The sequence below is a fragment of the Coccomyxa subellipsoidea genome (genome assembly GCF_000258705.1).
Source record: "Coccomyxa subellipsoidea C-169, whole genome shotgun sequence".
NCBI classification, from domain to species: domain Eukaryota; kingdom Viridiplantae; phylum Chlorophyta; class Trebouxiophyceae; family Coccomyxaceae; genus Coccomyxa; species Coccomyxa subellipsoidea.
The window spans coordinates 1,122,026-1,139,683 of record NW_005178029.1 but is presented as its reverse complement, the minus strand read 5'-3'; the positions used below and the strand labels follow the sequence as shown (position 1 = coordinate 1,139,683).

General features: G+C 53.0%; 5 protein-coding genes across 5 annotated transcripts; 2 read left to right on the top strand and 3 right to left on the bottom strand.

Annotated features, from left to right (window-relative positions):
• The first annotated feature begins 2,479 nt into the window (after positions 1–2,479).
• Positions 2,480–3,224, top strand: COCSUDRAFT_33915 (hypothetical protein). The gene has a single exon (XM_005645340.1). It carries the CDS (start codon positions 2,493–2,495, stop codon positions 2,964–2,966), a length of 474 nt encoding a protein of 157 aa, XP_005645397.1. The 5' UTR covers positions 2,480–2,492; the 3' UTR covers positions 2,967–3,224.
• A 1,643-nt stretch (positions 3,225–4,867) lies between these two features.
• On the bottom strand, positions 4,868–6,817 carry COCSUDRAFT_4708 (hypothetical protein; the record flags this gene model as incomplete). Its single annotated transcript, XM_005645339.1, has 6 exons — positions 4,868–4,891; positions 5,039–5,197; positions 5,394–5,574; positions 5,887–6,092; positions 6,432–6,587; positions 6,752–6,817. Coding segments are annotated over 6 exons (792 nt in total), but the record flags the coding sequence as incomplete, so codon positions are not given.
• A 4,400-nt stretch (positions 6,818–11,217) lies between these two features.
• Positions 11,218–12,370, bottom strand: COCSUDRAFT_54254 (U6 snRNA-associated Sm-like protein LSm7). Its single transcript, XM_005645338.1, has 4 exons — positions 12,079–12,370; positions 11,861–11,932; positions 11,696–11,748; positions 11,218–11,581 (listed from the first exon to the last, which is right to left on the bottom strand). The coding sequence occupies exons 1-4, from the start codon at positions 12,158–12,160 to the stop codon at positions 11,489–11,491; spliced, it is 300 nt and encodes a 99-aa protein (XP_005645395.1). The 5' UTR covers positions 12,161–12,370; the 3' UTR covers positions 11,218–11,488.
• A 787-nt stretch (positions 12,371–13,157) lies between these two features.
• COCSUDRAFT_9790 (hypothetical protein) lies at positions 13,158–13,487 on the top strand (the record flags this gene model as incomplete). Its single annotated transcript, XM_005645337.1, has 2 exons — positions 13,158–13,325; positions 13,428–13,487. Coding segments are annotated over 2 exons (228 nt in total), but the record flags the coding sequence as incomplete, so codon positions are not given.
• A 797-nt stretch (positions 13,488–14,284) lies between these two features.
• On the bottom strand, positions 14,285–17,442 carry COCSUDRAFT_54253 (clathrin adaptor complexes medium subunit family protein; the record flags this gene model as incomplete). The annotated part of the gene is made up of 9 exons (XM_005645336.1): positions 14,285–14,730; positions 14,917–15,074; positions 15,285–15,438; positions 15,586–15,717; positions 15,996–16,196; positions 16,400–16,504; positions 16,612–16,728; positions 16,866–17,055; positions 17,360–17,442. The coding sequence occupies 9 exons, from the start codon at positions 17,440–17,442 to the stop codon at positions 14,605–14,607; spliced, it is 1,266 nt and encodes a 421-aa protein (XP_005645393.1). The 3' UTR covers positions 14,285–14,604.
• Positions 17,443–17,658: the final 216 nt, after the last annotated feature.

Here is a 17,658-nt window from a genome sequence, read left to right as displayed (position 1 = left end):
AAGCATGCAAGAGTCTTTAATGCTGCACCTGTGGAAGTCGGCTGATCTTTGCCACTGTGCTGCCCCTGCAGGTTCACACTGGAGGAGCTGGAGGCGTTCCTGGAGGACGCCAAGCGGTGCATCCCAGGCGCCGAGGAAGCCATTGCGCAAGCCCTGGAGCACAAGGCCCACCAGGTGCGACATTTAAGTGTCGCAGATCGGCCTGCCTTACCTTCGATATCGGCCTGCCTTACCTTCTCAGCTCTCTCACATCCTCTTAACTCACCCTGCATCTCTCAAGTCATATTTCTATAGGGCTGACTCTGAGGGTAACAAGTGCTGATGGGCCTGTCTTAAGAGGTGGGTGTGCGTTTTGCAGAAGCATGAGCCCGAGGTGGTCAAGCTGGGCCCCATTTCCATGGGCGAGCGGCTGCGCATCGGCGCTGACTTTGACAGCGACGAGGAAGCCGATGTGGCCACGCCGGCTCCGACGCCGCCGCCGCAGCAGCCCAAGCGGCAGTACAAGCGCAAGACCGCCGACACCAGCGAGGGTGCGCGGACCTGGCACGTGATAATTGAGACTTTGCTGCCCTTGCAACTCTCAAGATAGGAAGACATTTTTGAATGGTGGATCTGGTGCTTGAGTAGATTGGACGACTTCGAGCAGATTGGTTTGAGGGAGTGCTGTTGTCCTGTGCAGGGGTGATGAAGCCGAAGCGCAAGTACACCCGGAAAAGTGACAAGTGGAAGACCAAGAAGGTCAAGTTCCTCATGTCGGAAGACGAGGATGAAATGATGCCTGGTGAGCCTCTCCTGCGTCTTGGTTACAGTCAAACTGCGCGCAAGTGGGGACAGATCTGGCTTCTTTCAGAAGATGGGCTGCAATGGCTGACAAGAAGTATCTGCTGTGCAGATGCAGAGGGAGCAGATGGTGATGCGGGCGCGGAGGCGCCTGCCGGGGATGGAGTGCGGCGGACGCGCCGGCCGCGGGCGGCCACGCGCAACATCTCCGAGCTGCTCGCTGACGCCGAGGACAGCTTTGGGGAAGAGGAGGAGCCTGAGCCTGAGCCCGACTCGGAGCAGGGTGCGCTCCCGGACCCATGGTCATCTCCTCCATGCTATGGGTGTCCAATCACGCCTTGATGCGAATGGGCAGCGTCTGCTTGGTAGCCACAATGACTGTACTCTCCATGACTCCATGCTACGCAATGCAGCATGCCTTTGCATTCAGTGTGCTGACATGCCGACAAGGATGATGACGTGCACACATGCTCGAGCAAGGCGGTGAAAGTGCAACAGTGCTGAGCGGGTCTGTTCATGCGCGCAGAAACGAGGCGGACGAAGCAGCGGTGGGGGCTGCCCACCAAGAGGGGCGGGCGCAGGAGGTCGGAGGCCGCAGAGGAGGAGGCTGAAGAGCCCCTGCCAATTATTGAGCATGAGCTGGACGCTCAGCCTGCCATCCATGAGGTGGGCCCTGGTCCTGATACAAATTTCATGCTGCTACTGCTCTTGCTCCTCAGTTTGCGTGTCAGGGCTCGATATTTGCAGAAGCAGATTTGAATGAATTGGATTGAATGTTTGTACACGGAGATGATCGGGCTGCTGTGGTGTGGCAGGTATCGCGCATGAGCGTGCCCAGCGTGCCAGTCCCTGTGTGGCCTCCCGTTGTCCCACCGCCTGTTGTCTCCCCCGTCGCTCCCACCCCAGCTCCTGTCATCACCACAGGTGCTCATTTTACCCCTTGTCCTGTCCTCTTGTCTGTTGCTACATCCTTGGCTCCAAGACAAATCCATGCAGTGTCAGGATGTCGATGATCTACGCAGCCTCTGGGTATTGAGACAAATTGATTGATGCAGGCGCGCCTTCGCTGCCGCCTGCGGCACAGCCGGTTGCAGCGGCGCAGCAGATGATCCCCATAGCAATGCTGGCAGAGCTGCAGCGCGTGATGGCGCACAACGCTGCCATGGCCGCTAGCGCCAGCACACCCCCGGGGTCCCTTCCCTTCAACCCCTACGAGCTGCTCGCACACGGTGCGCTTTTCTGGTCCTGACACTTGGCATTTTCTCTTTCGTGTCGTATACATGTATGATTGCGTCTTGCTTGGATCAGCTAAGTCAAAGCAGGGGTAGGACTTTGACATCTCTTACATGCAGCTTATCTGCATATGCAGCTTGTCCCTGGCAGGAATGTTAGATACAGAGGGACACTTGGACGCCGATTAGTAGTGCTGACGGTGTGCGTGTGCTGTCGCAGCGGCAAACGACCACCAGAACGGGGCCCAGGGGATGCTGCCGCTGATGCAGACGCTCGCACGCCTGCTGCCCATGGCCGCTTACCAGGCCAGCCAGACACCGCCCGCGCAGCAGCCGCACCCCACCCCTGCGATGCACTCCTACCCAGCCGCCCCGCAGGCGTCACTGCCGCCGCCGCCGCCGGCCCAGCCGGCCGCGCACCCCGCATACCCGGGCGGCATGTCCGCCCCATACCCGCACTTCTCTGCGCCTTTCCCCGGGATGCAGAATGCCCCCGGCTGGCCGCCGGGCTTCGGCGGCAGTCACCCGACCTACCCGACGCCTGCAAGCGTGGCCGCCCAGCAGATGGCGTGGCAGCAGCAGCAGCCGCCTCAGCCACCGGCGCTTGCTCCCCAGCAGCCCGCATGGCAGCCTGCTGTATTTCCGCCGCAGCAGCAGGCGACGCAGCCTGAGCTCAAAGAGACGCTCGCTCAGGCGCCGGGGCTGCATTTTGCCATGCAGAGCCCCGCACAGTCTGCGCCGCAGCCAGAGCAGCCGATGGCACAGGTTGGGCAGTCAGCTGCAGGGGCTGAGCAGACTGCACCGCCCCTTAATGCTGTCATGAGCGAGGCGGCACAAGCGCATAACAATTGGCCGGCAGGCTTTCAGCAGGTTGCTCCCCCGCCGCAGATGGAGCCCCTTGAGGCCGCTGAGTTCACTGCAATGATCAATGAAGCGTCATCCCACATCGGCTGACTATCGATGTTCAAGGGTTGGTATTGTCTTGACAAGTCTGAGGTACACGTGTGGTTAGGAGCCTGTTGGCAAGAATGACGTTAGTACTTATGGACACGGAAGGTTTCCTGGTCGTGCGTCACGCAATGGTCGAGGGAAATGTACTCATTATTGCTGTGTTTTCTTATTGGTTTGTTTCTCAAGAGCATTTTTTGGAGGGAAGAAAACAGTCATGTATACATTTCAAAGAAGTACTTAAGTGAAAGCTTTCACAGAGGTTTATGACAAAGCCCGTCACGCGTCCTCGATTTTCGATTGTATCTACCAACATAGAAATGGATGTCTTGGTCATTCAAGTGTGTAGGATTGCACTGTGTGACTCGCTTTTGGCACATACGAACACAAAATCGCATTTGTTGGCTAATCAGCTGATATTGAGATCAATCAACAGCTGCAGCACCAACAGAAGTATTTGTAAACTATTTTTGCAACTGACACGTTCATGTCGTTATGGCAGCATCTAGCTCGCTCTCGTGCATGCGTACGAACACTTCAATCAGATTCAGCCTACAGCAGTCAATTGCAATCAAGGGAAAACTGCCACTTAACCCAGGGGTTATGCCCTCGGATATAATGCAACCAGACCTATGTTCTCCACCCAAGTTGCGCTGAACAACTCCATGAAAGAATCAACAACGAAGAACGCCTGAAGTCAACAAGAACAACTGCACCGATGCTGAAGGCTAGACAGATCTATTTCTATTGAAGAAACTCTCGCTGAAAACAACAGGATCGACGCTTGCACAAGGCTCCTTCCTGCTCCTCGTCACAGGCTAATACTGGGCGTAGTAGGAGTTGCTGAGGGGCTGCTGCGAGGTGAAGGGGGCTGTGCTCATCTGCGCCTGTTGCCCGGCAGCTGCCCCATATGCCCGTCCGCCGTACGCCAGCCCGCCCAACTGAGTAGGGTAGACCCCTTGGTTGCCCACTCCCCCAGGGCTCAGCTGCTGCAAATCCCACCCAGACAACGGTCACGGAGCAGCTCAGCAATTGCTCAACAGACCAAATGAACCTGCCGCAACACCCCGTGCATCTGCTTCCTTTGCAGACCAAGCTGAAGCTTGGCTCAAGCACATGCACTGCATGAGCATAGATCCCATGCACTGCCTTGTCTAGAGGAAGAGGCATGCTGACATCAAGGCTGACCGAGCGCCAGAAGGTAGGAGGACGGGCTGCCTCACAAGATCACGTCATGCAACAACAACACAATGATCCCCAGGCAAAGGAGCAATGTATTGATTGCCATCCAGTAGGCATGTGGGGGAGCCGTGCGCACCGCCTGCTGCTGCTGGGCCGGGTACTGGGGATACTGCGCAGCCGGCAGCTGCTGGCCGCCGTACAGCAGGCCGGGCTGCTGCTGGTACTGCTGCGCCGCCGCATACTGCCCATACTGCGCCGCCTGCAGCTGCGCAGACGTCGCCATGTAATCCATCTGCCCCTGCTGCAGCCGCAGGCACCGCATTGCGAGTCAGACATGGGATTGTTTTAGGAATGTACAGAACCACGCTTATTGCCTATGAGCACTTCCTACTCTCAGACTTTGCTCATTGCGCCCACAGCATTTTGCATATACAGTAACACAGCTCAAGCTCATCGACAATGGACCAGGTTTGCCCGCCACAGACACACTTTTGGTGTGTTACAAGAAGAACAGCAGAGCTGGACGTGCAGACCTGGTAAGCCATCTGCCCAGGCAGGGTCGGGTAGGCGCCCGGCTGACCGAGCTGCCCGTTGTACATTCCCTGCCCCTGCTGCAGCCCAAGGCCAGCTCCTGTGAAGCCGCCCAGCAGCTGCCCGCCTGCCAGGCCCGACAGCAGGGGCACGCTTGTCCCCACGGCCCCTCCCGAGCCTGTTTTGGACTGGTGCCTCCCCCACGAGCACTTGACCATCTGCAGCAGCACCACTGCTTCAATGTTGCTGCGCATGTGTCTCCAGACATGACAGTCCGTTACTGGTTCATCTAAGAACCAATATAACTCAACTCCTGGCTGAGACAACTCCTATGGAGCAGGAACATTGAACACATCAAGGCTCACCTTGCCCTTGAGCTCCTTGCCATTCATGCCGACGATGGCCTGCACGGCGGCGGAGTGGTCGCGGTACGTGACAAACCCATAGCCGCCCTTGTGGCAGGGCTTCAAGCCGGTGATCTCGCCATACGCCCCAAACGCAGCCCTCAAGTCCTCCTCCATCACCTGAGCAGACACTCCCAGTTCAGCGCCAAGTAGACTATGTCATTGCCGAATGAAGTGCGAAGCTGTCCCAACACTGATCATGAAAGGCAGCCATTTGGGAAAATAAGCACGAAACATCACTACCTGGAACAGATGCCAATGTGTACTTAGCATGGTATGGCAGTATAACTTGGAGCAGGAGGGAGCATGCATGCACCTCTGTGGGCAGGTTGCCCACGTACACATTTGTGTTGGCAGGATCTGCCCTGTCCACTGTGTCAATATCCAGGCCGGTCACTGCCTCGGTCTTGTGGTGTGCCCAGCCGCACCGGATCTTCCACTGCCCCACTTGAGCCCCGTCCATCTCAGCCAGCGCCTTCTCTGCAGCTTCTTTGGTCCTGCAATGTCCTCCCAATAACACCCTCAGTGCAAGGTCAACCCAGTCTCAGCTTTCCGTTATCGATAGAGGCATGCTGCTTAAGACGGCGTCTTTAACAATACAAAGGAAGCCGGGCCATGGGTTGCTGAGCCGCAAAATTTATTAAGGAACGTAGTGTCCAAGGAAAAGGCCCCCGATACAAGGTCTTCAATGGATAGAAGAAGGGTGCGTAAAGGGCACTTGAGACGTGAGCATCCCAATTCAAATCTGAGGAGAGCATATAGCAATATAACTGCAGGCAAAGAATTCAGAAGAGGCTGAGCAGCCATACCTGAAGGAAACAAATCCAAAACCCTTGGAGCGGCCAGTGCTATGATCCCACATCACACGGGCATCAGAGCACTCGCCAAGGTGCTGAAAGGCTTGCAGCAAGACAGGGTCTGCCACATCACCGCTCAGGTTGCCCACAAAGATGTGGGAATGGGAGGCTGTGTTCTCTGTCTTCTCTTTCTGGAAGGCCCACTGGATGCGCACTTCCTATGGGAAAAGATGCAAAAGAAAGGAAACTGAATTTGGAATATCGTTCATCTTGAACAACATTGATGAATAGACCACAGTTAGGAAGTCAGTGTACAGTGGAAGTGACCGCAATGGACGAAATGATCAGTGAAATGCTGCAGCAGCAAGAAGGGAGAGCGAAGCCAATGGAATTGGTCAACCTCGCATGAAAAGTTGATATGAAATGGCAATATCATGCGTAGAAAGCAACGGCATCATACTCTTTCGGATAGTCACTGCCAGGAAAATTTCATGAATCCAGGTCGCACTGGGGATGGTTCTCATGGCACAACAGCAGCAGATGCACAGGCCCCTCACCTTGTTGTATAAAATGCGGCCGTTGATTGTCTTGAGCGCTATTGCAGCGGCCTGGTGGTCCTCAAATTTGACAAAGGCAGAGCCAGCACTGTTACCAGTGGCTCTGTCCTTCACAATCCTGACTTCTGACACAGTGCCCAGCGTGGAAAAGATGTCCTGCGTTGTGGGTAAGACAGTGGCTGTCACTAGCTTGAAGTGTGATCCTCTGCCCAACTCATGTGACTGGCGATTAAGAGTCAACACACAGACAGGCTAGTGCAAGCAAAGGAAAAACTCTACCTACAGAATGCAATCGAATGAGGAGTGGGCCATGGAAGCACCTGAAGCACTGCCTCGTTTACGTATGGGTGTAAATTTCCCACATACAGCGCCTTGGCATCCTCGTTTTCGCCCATGCTGAGTTGATGGTGGTACTATTCGCTTTATTCCTGCTCAGTCACAAGCCTGGTCAACTTTTGCAGAAGATAGACATGGCTTCATCAGGACATGATAAGCGTTTGAACGTAGGAAAGTGGCCTCTTAAACGGAACTCGCCAGGAAAAATGCAAAATAAAAGCAACAGGGCTCACTGAAAGCGCACTTACGATGCTCAGCTTTCAGACGTATTGTCTAGCAAAGGAAGGAGATTGGCAGAGCGCTACTGCCTGTCCTCTTGTGCGTTGAGAAGGAACAGAAAAGGAGGCCTCAACCGATAGAATTCCGCCAAAATTGAGTCTAGCTTTTCCTATGCCTTTCTAAAGAGATGAAGAAGAAGCGCCAGCTGGCCATATGGCCAGATGACCACCTGCCATGATGATTAATTCTACCCGCATCCAAAGTGATGCCAGATCTCTTGCAAAGCTTCCTAATTAGTTATTATTTATAAGTATATTGGGGAAGCCTGATCCATTGTTTATGTTTTTTTGTGGATTTTCACACAAGAGGCCAAACGAGCTAGCTACTAACTAACCTGACCAGCGAAGAATTCTAATCAGTGATACGATACGGGAGAGAATTATTAGAATACATCTACATTGAAAAGCATCAGACTTGACGAGGCCTGATCCAGAGAGGGTGTGAAGTACTAGGCTTGATGCTTCCTCGATGGATATATTGGGCACGTCTGCAGCGATGACAGTGGTATCGATGCTGTTCACGTAGCATTCATCTCCCCAAAGTACACACGATCTGATACAGTATGATGGTTTGTCAAGCCCCAAGATGCTGGGGTCCTTCGAGCCTATCAGTGCTTCCAGCTCCACACTTTCCAGCGTACAAGAGAAATCTGGCAATGAAGGTAAGATTATTGTGATCTGAGCTGTCCCTCTCTTTCAATCACGTGGCTGCAAGGATCTTGTTCATGGCTTTGCAACTGTTCTGCAGGTTCGCTGCTCTATCACCCAAGAAAGGCAACATGTTAGCGCACTACAGAAAGAGAAGACCAAGACACAGAAGATCTTTGAGGAGATGGAGAACAGGAATCAGTCCAGATCAAAAGGTAAAGGCTGTCCCATGCATGCAATCAACAGTCTTTGAAAAGCCATTCATCGCTTGGATTGTGTGTTTACTGATAAAATGGCTTTGATCAGCTGGGGGAGCTGGTGGCAGCACATCATTCATGGCGCTGCAGAAGGCGGACGAGGCATGGAAGCAGCTCAGATCTGCAGAGGTGTGCCTTGTGTCCAATCTTTGGAACCGCCACACGGATCTCACATCTCAATCAAGTACAACGGCGGACAGAAGCTCACAACGACTGTGTCCAGGCAGACCTGCATGATGGCAAGGCGGTATTACCTGGACCCCTGAGTCGTGTGTGCACAGATGGCAGGACCTGCGCCGGCCTTTGTGCGGCAAGTGAAAGAGCCGCTGCAGGCGCCGCCCCGCTTTGATGTGGTCATGTGCGGTGGCACACTGGGGATCTTCCTGGCATGCGCTCTGCAGCTGAGTGGGCTCAGGTGCGGTTATATGTATGAGATGATCTGGCACATTGATCCCCATCTGCCTTATCTTAGGTCTTTGTGGGTAAAGATCTTCTGAAGATATTGAGTTGAAAAGTTTGAACCGATGTGAAGTATTGTTTGCCTGTTCCTGCAGTGTGGCTGTTGTGGAGCGGGGTCCTCTGGTGGGCAGGGAGCAAGAGTGGAACATCAGCCGCAAAGAGTTGATGGAGCTGGTGCGGCTTTATCCTTGGACTTGCCCATTCCTGTTGCTGCAATGTTTGTGCAGGACAGCAGTGGAGCGATTGGGAGTCACCTACCTCTAGAAGGGAGTAAGCCGGGATAATAATTACATTGTAAGATGTGTGCCCTCACTCAAGTGATGCCGACTCAGGTTGAGGAGGGGCTCATATCGAGAGAGGAGGCAGAGGAGTGCATCGGCATGGAATTCAACCCTGTAAGGCCCCAGCCCAGTTCTCAGAGAACGCTCGCTGCCGCAGTGTGAAAGAGCACACACTTCTCACACTTTTCTCATGTACCGTATATGGTTCACCGGCGAGACAGCTTCAACAAGCCTCATTGTGGACGGGTTGGCTGTCCTTGTGCAGGTGAGAGCAGGCTTCCACGGAGGGGAAGATGTCTGGACACGTGACGTGCTGAACCTGGGCGTGCGACCAGACAAGCTCATTGCAAAGGTGAGATTGCAGCCTGTGGGGAATTGTCCATCAGGTGGTGTATACACCATCCCTCACGCCTATTGCAAACCACCAAGCTGCTGACTTGATGCAACTCTTGTTGCAGGTAAAGCAGCGGTTTGAGGCCGCCGGCGGCACGGTCCTGGAGTTCACCGGTGCGCAAGGCGTGGCAGTGCACCCCAATGGTATCTCATTGGACGTCCCCTTGGCTGCTTCTGCAGACAGTGCCCAGGCCCAGGACACCAGCGGTGCTCAGAATACGGACGAGGCAGATGGCGGCATCACCGGCCGGCTGCTGATTGACTGCATGGGCAACTTCTCGCCCATCGTGCGGCAGGCGCGCTGGGGCCAGCGGCCGGACGGCGTCTGCCTGGTTGTGGGCACCTGCTCGCGCGGCTTCCAGCACAACAGCACCGGTGCGCAGTTTTCCCATCTCATAAAGAAACTACCAGTATCTTGCCGCCAGCGCAGCGCAGGCAGATGTCTACGGGGATTTCGCGAGGGATCCATGGCAGCATCCTCATGCCTATGCAGAGGAACTGTACACGATCAAAAGCCTGTGGAAGTTTATCGCATGTGGTCAAGCGCCGTGGACCGGAGTTCTTGCAATGCTGGCGCAGGCGATGTGATATATACGAACATGCCCACAAAGGGCCCGGATGCGGCGGTGCCGAATGTGCAGTACTTCTGGGAGGCTTTCCCTTCTGGCAGCGGTCCCACAGACAGGACCACCTACCTGTTCACCTACATCGACGCAGACCCCGGCAGGTGCAGCGTCTCATCTATCCTTGCACACAAACCTCTGCAAGGCCTGCAAAACTCAATGCACACGAACACCTGTCCTTCCTAGTGATGCCAGTCTAATAAGAGATGCATTTCCTCAGGCCGAGCCTGGAGGCCCTATTAGAGGAGTACTGGGAGCTGATGCCGCAGTACCAGGGCGTGGAGCTGGAGTCCCTGGAGGTGCTCAGGATCTTGTTTGGATTCTTCCCCACCTACCGCCAGGTGACCACCTGTACCTTTCTCAGGCAGCCATCATCGAATCCTTGGATTGCAGCCCTATTCTGCACGAGGTCCTGCATTCTGCCAGTTGGTCTTTTAAATGATGTTATGCAGGCTGACGGACGTTGTGTGGGTGCGCAGAGCCCGCTGCGGCCCCAGTGGGACAGGGTGCTGCAGGTTGGCGACGCATCAGGCATCCAGTCACCGCTCAGCTTCGGCGGTTTTGGCGCACTCACGCGGCACCTCGGGCGGCTGCGTGCGGCCATCACAGAGGCTCTGGAGGCGGACGCCCTGGATAAAGAGTGTCTTGCGCAGGTGAATGCCTACAACCCGGGGCTGAGCGGGGCGTGGATGCTGCAGCGCGCGATGAGCGTGCGGCCCGGCGAGCGGCCAGACCCCGGCTTCATCAACTCCCTGCTGGCCAAGAACTTCGCGGCCATGCAGCGGTTCGGCGACCCCGTGCTCAAGCCCTTCCTGCAGGTGGCCCGCTGACCTCCCTCTCCCCCCCCCCTTCCGGCCGCTGCAGTGCTGGTGATCTGTGGCTGAGGTCGTACTTTCAAGTTCACAATGACCATTCCCACACAAGCATGGCATCACAGAGTTGCACAGTGTAGACGTCTCGACGGATGGCTTGATGTGCGTGCGGATTTGCAGGATGTGGTGCAGTACGGCCCGCTGGGGCTCACTCTTGTCAGCCAAATGCTGTCAGATCCCCTGTTTGTGCCTGCCATCTTCCGGCATGTGGGCATTCCGCCCATGCTAGACTGGCTGAAACACTTCACAGCCCTGGGAGCCTACACTCTGCTGCACAAGGCGGGGAAGCCTGTGGTGAGGAGACTAGCTCAGAAGTCCAGTGGGAGACGACGCTTCAAGCTGAATAGGCTGCTGGATGCCTGGAAGTATGGGAGTGGCTCTGACTTCAGGTTGTGACGAGCAGCATGGCAGGCGAGAACTAATTGGCACTACTGTATAGATTTGTAGCAGGACGTGCATTCGACTCAGAATTCTGCAGCTTTAGATAATCATGCTCTTGGCCACACATGTGCACGCCTTGTGAGAGGCAGCGTGCTGTATACAGAACGTACTCTTAGAATGAGTCAGGACACATGTTAAATTCAGGGAAATGTCTGACATGCACGGGCTAAAATTTTTAAAGCTGAGATGCTCAACATGAAGTAGTTCTGGAATTGTCAGGCAAGATAATCTGTCGAACAAACCATTCATGTGTGCATTCTCTCTGTTTTAAACCGCTTGCCGTAATTGTCACTTGCATCAGCTCATTTGCATCAGTGCATCCCACAGAACGTTCCACATGAAACACCCATTCCAGGCATACATGCCTCATGATGTGTGCACAGCAGCATCATATCCTGCTGATTTGCAGCACAGCCATTGAACACAATCGTTCACAATATGTTTGCCGCATGCATGTCTTGGCTGGTGATCATGCTCCGTCTGTCTGCATGAAGGGATTCTGAGCGAGCTCCTCTGTGCCAGCTGTAGGAGACACCATCATGACAGCGGTCCCTCTGCACACCTGTCACATCCAACGGTGCATCAAGCCTCTCCGCATGACAAATGCCGGGCCCTACGATGCCAGATCGGTTGGCAAACAGCTGGGTATATAAGGAACCCATGTCGCGAGCCTTACCACAAGTCCCAAGTGCCGCGTCTCATTTGTTGTCCTTAGCATGTCTTCCTTGTCTGCGCCAACACAGAAAAGGAGGCAATCACAATATTGTTAGAGATCTCTAGCAAGTATGTGCAGAGCAGATACGACCTTTGCCTAGACACTGAAGGTATTGGACAGGCGCACCTCTAAGATACTCCACTGTCTCATCCAGGACCAGGTTAAGTAGCTGATCATATCCCTTCAGGGTCCCTTCCACTGCCAAATAGAATCGAGACACGTCAGTAGTCACCCCTCGAGAAGTAATCATATGGCTCCACAGCGGAGAAGGCAGCTCACAGTGAGATCAAGAAGCAGCATGGATGAGAAATTCGATTTGCTTCCTGCAAACAGCATTTTCGCACCTTCACGGCCTCCAGACAGCTTTACACGGACGCCCTTGTCGATGAACTTGGCCAGATCAAGAGCATTTTCTTTCCTGGACATGTCTGCTTTTGGTCCTCTCCCTACTGCTGCATGTTAATAGCTCAAATAGCTTTGTTCTATGATTGTATGGGGTTAATGATTTTCAAAGTTCCAAGACTGCAAAGTGAGTCAGCAGTGCAAGGTAATGCAGGTCCTGTCTCCGTGCTTAACAGCAGTAGCTTTTGCTATTGGTGATCCAAAGTCTCAAGGTTTGCATCAGATTAAGTAATCAACGAACTTTTTACCTTGGTTTCATCGAAATGATCAGACGCCAATTGAGAGGTCCTGAGAGTTAGTCAGCTTCACGTAATACACGGTGTTCCATGTCCTCGTTGTTGTCAAAGAAGATCATCAAAACTTCTGAGATAGTTGCACGAGTTATATACATTGCTGGTCAATTTAAATTCCAGAGTCCAAGCCCAATCGACTAGACAAGCTTTATCGAGGACGATCACTTACAGCGGGTACCTTGCTGTTTAGGGAAATTGAGAGCTGCGCTTCCCCTTCGACACAATCAAAGCAGATTTGCCATAGTTTATTATTCTTAGCCCCAAAATAACGAAATAAACCTCGGTATTCTCTGAGACTGATCGACAAGCACAACCTCCACACTTTTCCCTAAGACACGACGATGGATGATGATCTCGACTTCGATTTTGAGGGATCACTGCCTCAAACAGCGCCTCCTACTGCTGGGCAGGCGAATGGACAGGTAGGGAGCATCTTCACGCGTTGGCATTGGGAGCAGAGCTGCCTTGGGCAAAAGGTAGATCCTTTGTTTCTTGGCTGCACTTGATCGTTGCATTGAACAAGTTGTGTGGTGCTGTAGGGCCATCAAGTACCTTTTATACCCGCAAATGCCAACATTGGGCAGAGCTTGGGCAACTTCAGGAAAAACTACCGTCAGGTAAGCAGCTGTTGTCTTTTGCCTCTCGGCGAATGTGCCTGATGTTTATCTTGCGTGTTTTACAAGGAGACTCAACAATTACTTTGGTCGCTGATGGTGTCTTTGTCCCTGCAGACTGTATGCACATACTGGCTGAAAGGCCTGTGCATGAAAGGAGAGGAGTGCGGCTTCCTGCACCAGTTGGACCCCCAGCGCATGCCTGTTTGCCGCACGCTCCTCAAATTTGGGGAGTGCAAAGATCCAGAGTGCCCTTTCAAGCACAACCTGGAAGAAGTAAAGGTAAGTGCAAGGATTATGCATTGCTTTCCCTTGCCATGATTGCTGATTTCATATCGAGAACCAGCATCAGGGATGAAGCTGAGGCTGGTGTGTGCTGGGCAGGAGTGCAACATGTACAAGCTGGGATTCTGTGTGTACGGGCCAAGGTGCCGCTTCAGGCATACCCGGCTGCCCGGACCGCCGCCTGACCCCGAGACCTTTGAGGCTGCGAAGCCACGCGAGTTCCGGAACATCAATCTCATAGTTAACAGCTCTGGCGGAGGCAGCACCAACTTTGGGGGAGACAAGCGAGGCAGCTTTGGAGGATCCGACAGGTAATCATTTTCCCTATTGAGGCTTACATGTAGAGCATGGGCATTGCTCCCCATTCGAGTGACAGACAGTGAGCTGACTGCCTGTATTTGTAGGGCTGGCCACTTGATGCAGTGTGATAGTGGGTATCATCATCTCCGATGATTATTAATCCGTGTCTGATACACTGGATTGGTGTTCAGGGGCCCGCGTATGCTGCCAGCACCTTCAATGATGTCGTAGCAGTGAGGAAGGCAGCTGTGAGCGTGCTTACTAGTGTTTGAGCAAAGAAGGAGCTCGCTGCCTGCTCGTAGAATTCCAGATTTGCACCAGTCAGACCAACAGCATGTGAACAATGAACGATCGTGGAACTGATTTGCACCAAACTCAACAAACAGAATATTGCGGCAGTATGGGAGAGAATTTTGGCTGTAAGACCAGGATGACTGCATAATGTAACTTGCATATTCAAGTTCAAAGTTCTTCGTGGTGGAATTCATATGAGTTGGAAACCCGGCGATACTTTGACGTGAAATCTGGCTTTGAGAGAATTCACTGCATGAATGGCCTGTTGATGTTGTGTTGAGTGACGATGAGCACAGCATGGGTATTCCCACAGTGACTTCAAGCTGTGAGAGCTCCAAAAATTCGTGTAACGGTTTCTCTATGGACAGTGAGCAACAGCTCTACAACCATTTTGCATGATTTTCTACTCTCAAGATCTGAGGCTTCAAATCCAAAGGCACATCCACTCGAGTAGCTACTCCTTTGAAAGGTCAGGACAAGACCGCTGACACTCTTCATGATCAGGGCAGAGCTCAACCTGCGCAGTTGTCATTCCTACATTATTTTGGACACTATGGAACGGACCGTGATGGTGCAACCCAGCAGTCAACTTCCTGGGTACGATTGGTCATCTCAAGAGGTTTTCGACACATTGAGAAAGCTTTATTGTCCTTGTTCAAGTATTTTGTGCAGAGTAATGCCATTAGGTCCTGATGCTGTAATCGCCTGACTTACAGACTTTCCTGACCCACTTTTCCACCTTGTAGGAGCTCTTCTCCCACACTTTCAGGTATTGCACGCGCAGCCCAGATGCGCTGTACATGGGCACCTGCACAGCCAGAACCCACATCTTTCACTGTCTCCCCTGTGAGATCTGCTTACCTCTTTTAGAAAAAAAGCACATGATCCGCTCAGAAGCCTGTCATGCGGTACATCCTAGCACACCATCTGGCTCTATCAGGTATAGACTGTAGCATTATGTGCAGAAGTGTTCACATAACAAAGAGGGTGTCACCTGGAAGTTCATGGAGATGGGCGGCCGGCTCCAAGCCTTCTTGTCCCTGGTGGTGGCAATCAGCTCCACGCTCGCGATCAAGGAGTGCTCTGTTGCGCCGTTGAAGCGCTTGATCTTCCACACCAGCGCATGCTTCTTCGAGTCGTACTTTGCCTTGCCTGCATCAGCGGAATTTTTGTCAAAATAGGGTTGGGTGGTAGCTACGTCAAAGCCACGTCGTCACTGAAAAATTAATGAATAGCATCAAAACATGGTGGGGCTAGATCAGACGCAGGTAGACATAGGAAACAGCCCCATGACATGAGCCATGAAGCTGACAAAAGTGGAGAGGCAAAACGGTTGTCGTGCAAAGAAGAGGAGGGTGTCACCTATGCTGGTCTGAATGTCTGCCTTGGCAGTTGTATCGGGGACGGGGATGGTGATCACCACGTTGAGTGCAAAGTCCTTGCTGCCAAAGCCCGCCTTGACCTTGATGTTCACCTGCATTCGCGTCCGGCCCAGCTCGCTGATCAGCGGCGTTACCTGCACAGCCAAGTCAGTCCAACAATCAGCATAAGCAACACCCTCCACATTCTTTCAATCGCCGCCTCTCACCTGATGATCTATTCCTGAGGCTCAGGTAAACTTTCAGTCGTTCCAGAAACACAAGCAGTGCTGATGATGGCGCACCAGGAATGGCAGGGAGATGCCCTCTTGGCAGCGGTACTTCATGAGCTCGAATTCGCCGTCCGGCGGCACAAAGCTGACCACCTTCTCGGTGTTGAACTTGCCCAGGTTCACGCACTGGTGGAATGTCACGTCCTGCAGTGGCCATAATACCAAATTACTGACAGTTGACCCTTCCTACATACTGGGATGGACGCATCATCACACCTTCCTAGCCCCACAGAATAGCCACACTGTATCCTCCATGCAAGGAGGCTCTCACAGTACGGTCAAGACAGCAACATTGAAGACATGGAAAACAGAAATGCGAATGAGAATTATGCAGGCCAGGAGAGACATTGCGCAATGCAGCAAGCAGCGGCCTTGCAAGAGGAAGTCCACACAGGCATGAGCAGGGCCGTGCTGGGGCGTACCTCCAGCTTCTCGTTGAGGCCCAGCTTGACGTCGGGCATGCCAGACAGGAAGACCTTCATGATGATCTTGCCGTTGACATCGCAGCGCAGCACTGTGCCCTTGCTGGACATCAGCACGTTGACCTGCTCCACTATGTCCAGGAACACCTCATTCTTCTTGTACTTTATGTTGTCCGTCCGCCACCCCACCGCACCCGTCACCTGTGCCCACCACATGAATCTTCTTTGAAAATGGAAGCGCTTAAATTCACCCACCACAAGTGAAGAAAGGAATGCATCAGTTTCAAAGGAGAGGCCACCACGAAGAGCTGCAGTCCTTGTGCCCTGGGTCTCAATTATCAACACCATCTAGCCTGACAACACTACAGACTGCCCTGTATAAGCTGGAGACTTGAGATGTGCACCTGCAAGGTGGCATTCTGCGCTTCCACGTCCCGCTTTGCCTTTGCAGCTTCTGTGATGAACCCCTTCTGGAAGATGTACTGCTTCAGTATCGAAGGGTCCACAATCTGCAGGAAAACCAGACTTTAGCGGCTGCATTCAACCACTAGATCCGCTACCTTGGACACAGCGATTTTGGGTGACAGAGGAGCTCAGAAGCAATGTACGGCCTCACCTGAGGGTAGCCAAAATCCATGATTTCATCCAGGAGCTCATATATCAGCACAAAATTGTTCTTTATGCTCTGCTCGCTGCACTCCCCGCCAAAGTAAGCCTTGCACAGCGTCACAACCTGCAAATGACATGCAAAGGATCATCAGAACAAGGGTTGCCTGCATGTCAGGGAGCTCTGACAAAGGAGGCGCAGAAAAGGTGCCCCAAAAGAGCGTGATCAGTCCTAGGGAAATTTCCGAGAGGGATTGCACGTACGTTCGTCATGAATTGAAAAGCCATCATGACGTTTGCATTGCTCTTGGTGACGCCCAGGATGTAGACGTCGCCGTGTCGCATGTACATGAAGCTGCAGGACCCCAGCACTCGGACAGGGGTGAGGTTCGAGATGTTGTCAGCCTCTCTCGAGTTGAGGATGTGCGTCCTGAAGGTTGCTGCTAGGTTTCGCCTGGTGGAGGCAACATGAGAAATAAAAGAAGCTGTTTGTTGTAAGCCACATCTGCCATCCCACAGTTGACTAACTCGCAGCAAAAGGCTCTCTTGCTGGAAATTCTGCACTGCATCTCAGGATTTTGTGGGTTGGGGCGTTTGCATACTTGCCAAAGCTGAGGAAAAACCCACGTAGCTAGCACAAGCAAGATGACAGGGCTGAGACGTCCCAGCTTGGCAGACTTTGCTCAAGAGTCTGGTGCTTTTAAAATGAGCAAATGGAAACTGGAGAAAATAGAAGGATCAGAAGAAAAGATGCTTACTCGACATCATCTCGATATGTCCGCTGAATCAGGATGTCGCCCTTCATATTTAGAAAGTATATTGCTGAACATGCAGACGCCATGACGGGCTGCTATGTCAAGTAATTTCTATAAATGCTTGACGTTAAGCTAACTCATTGTTTCACACTGCGCTGCTGTCCAGCACACAGAAAGTGCACGTGTCGATGCTTTTCATCGTATTGACCCAGAAAATGATACAAACCTCAACGTCCAACCTCTTGCTCGAGGATCCACGGCTTCAGATACGTTTTTGACTGTCGAAATGTTCAATCTGAGGT

Bases quoted from the DNA above. Each gene is read 5' to 3' on its own strand.
- COCSUDRAFT_33915 (XM_005645340.1), top strand. From the start codon at position 2,493: ATGCAGAATGCCCCCGGCTGGCCGCCGGGCTTCGGCGGCAGTCACCCG.
- COCSUDRAFT_54254 (XM_005645338.1), bottom strand. From the start codon at position 12,160: ATGTCCAGGAAAGAAAATGCTCTTGATCTGGCCAAGTTCATCGACAAG. The intron at 11,933-12,078 runs GTGCGAAAATGC...TCTATTTGGCAG, and splicing joins GCTGTCTGGAGGCCGTGAAG to TGGAAGGGACCCTGAAGGGA. The intron at 11,749-11,860 runs GTGCGCCTGTCC...GTGTTGGCGCAG, and splicing joins GACAGTGGAGTATCTTAGAG to ACAAGGAAGACATGCTAAGG.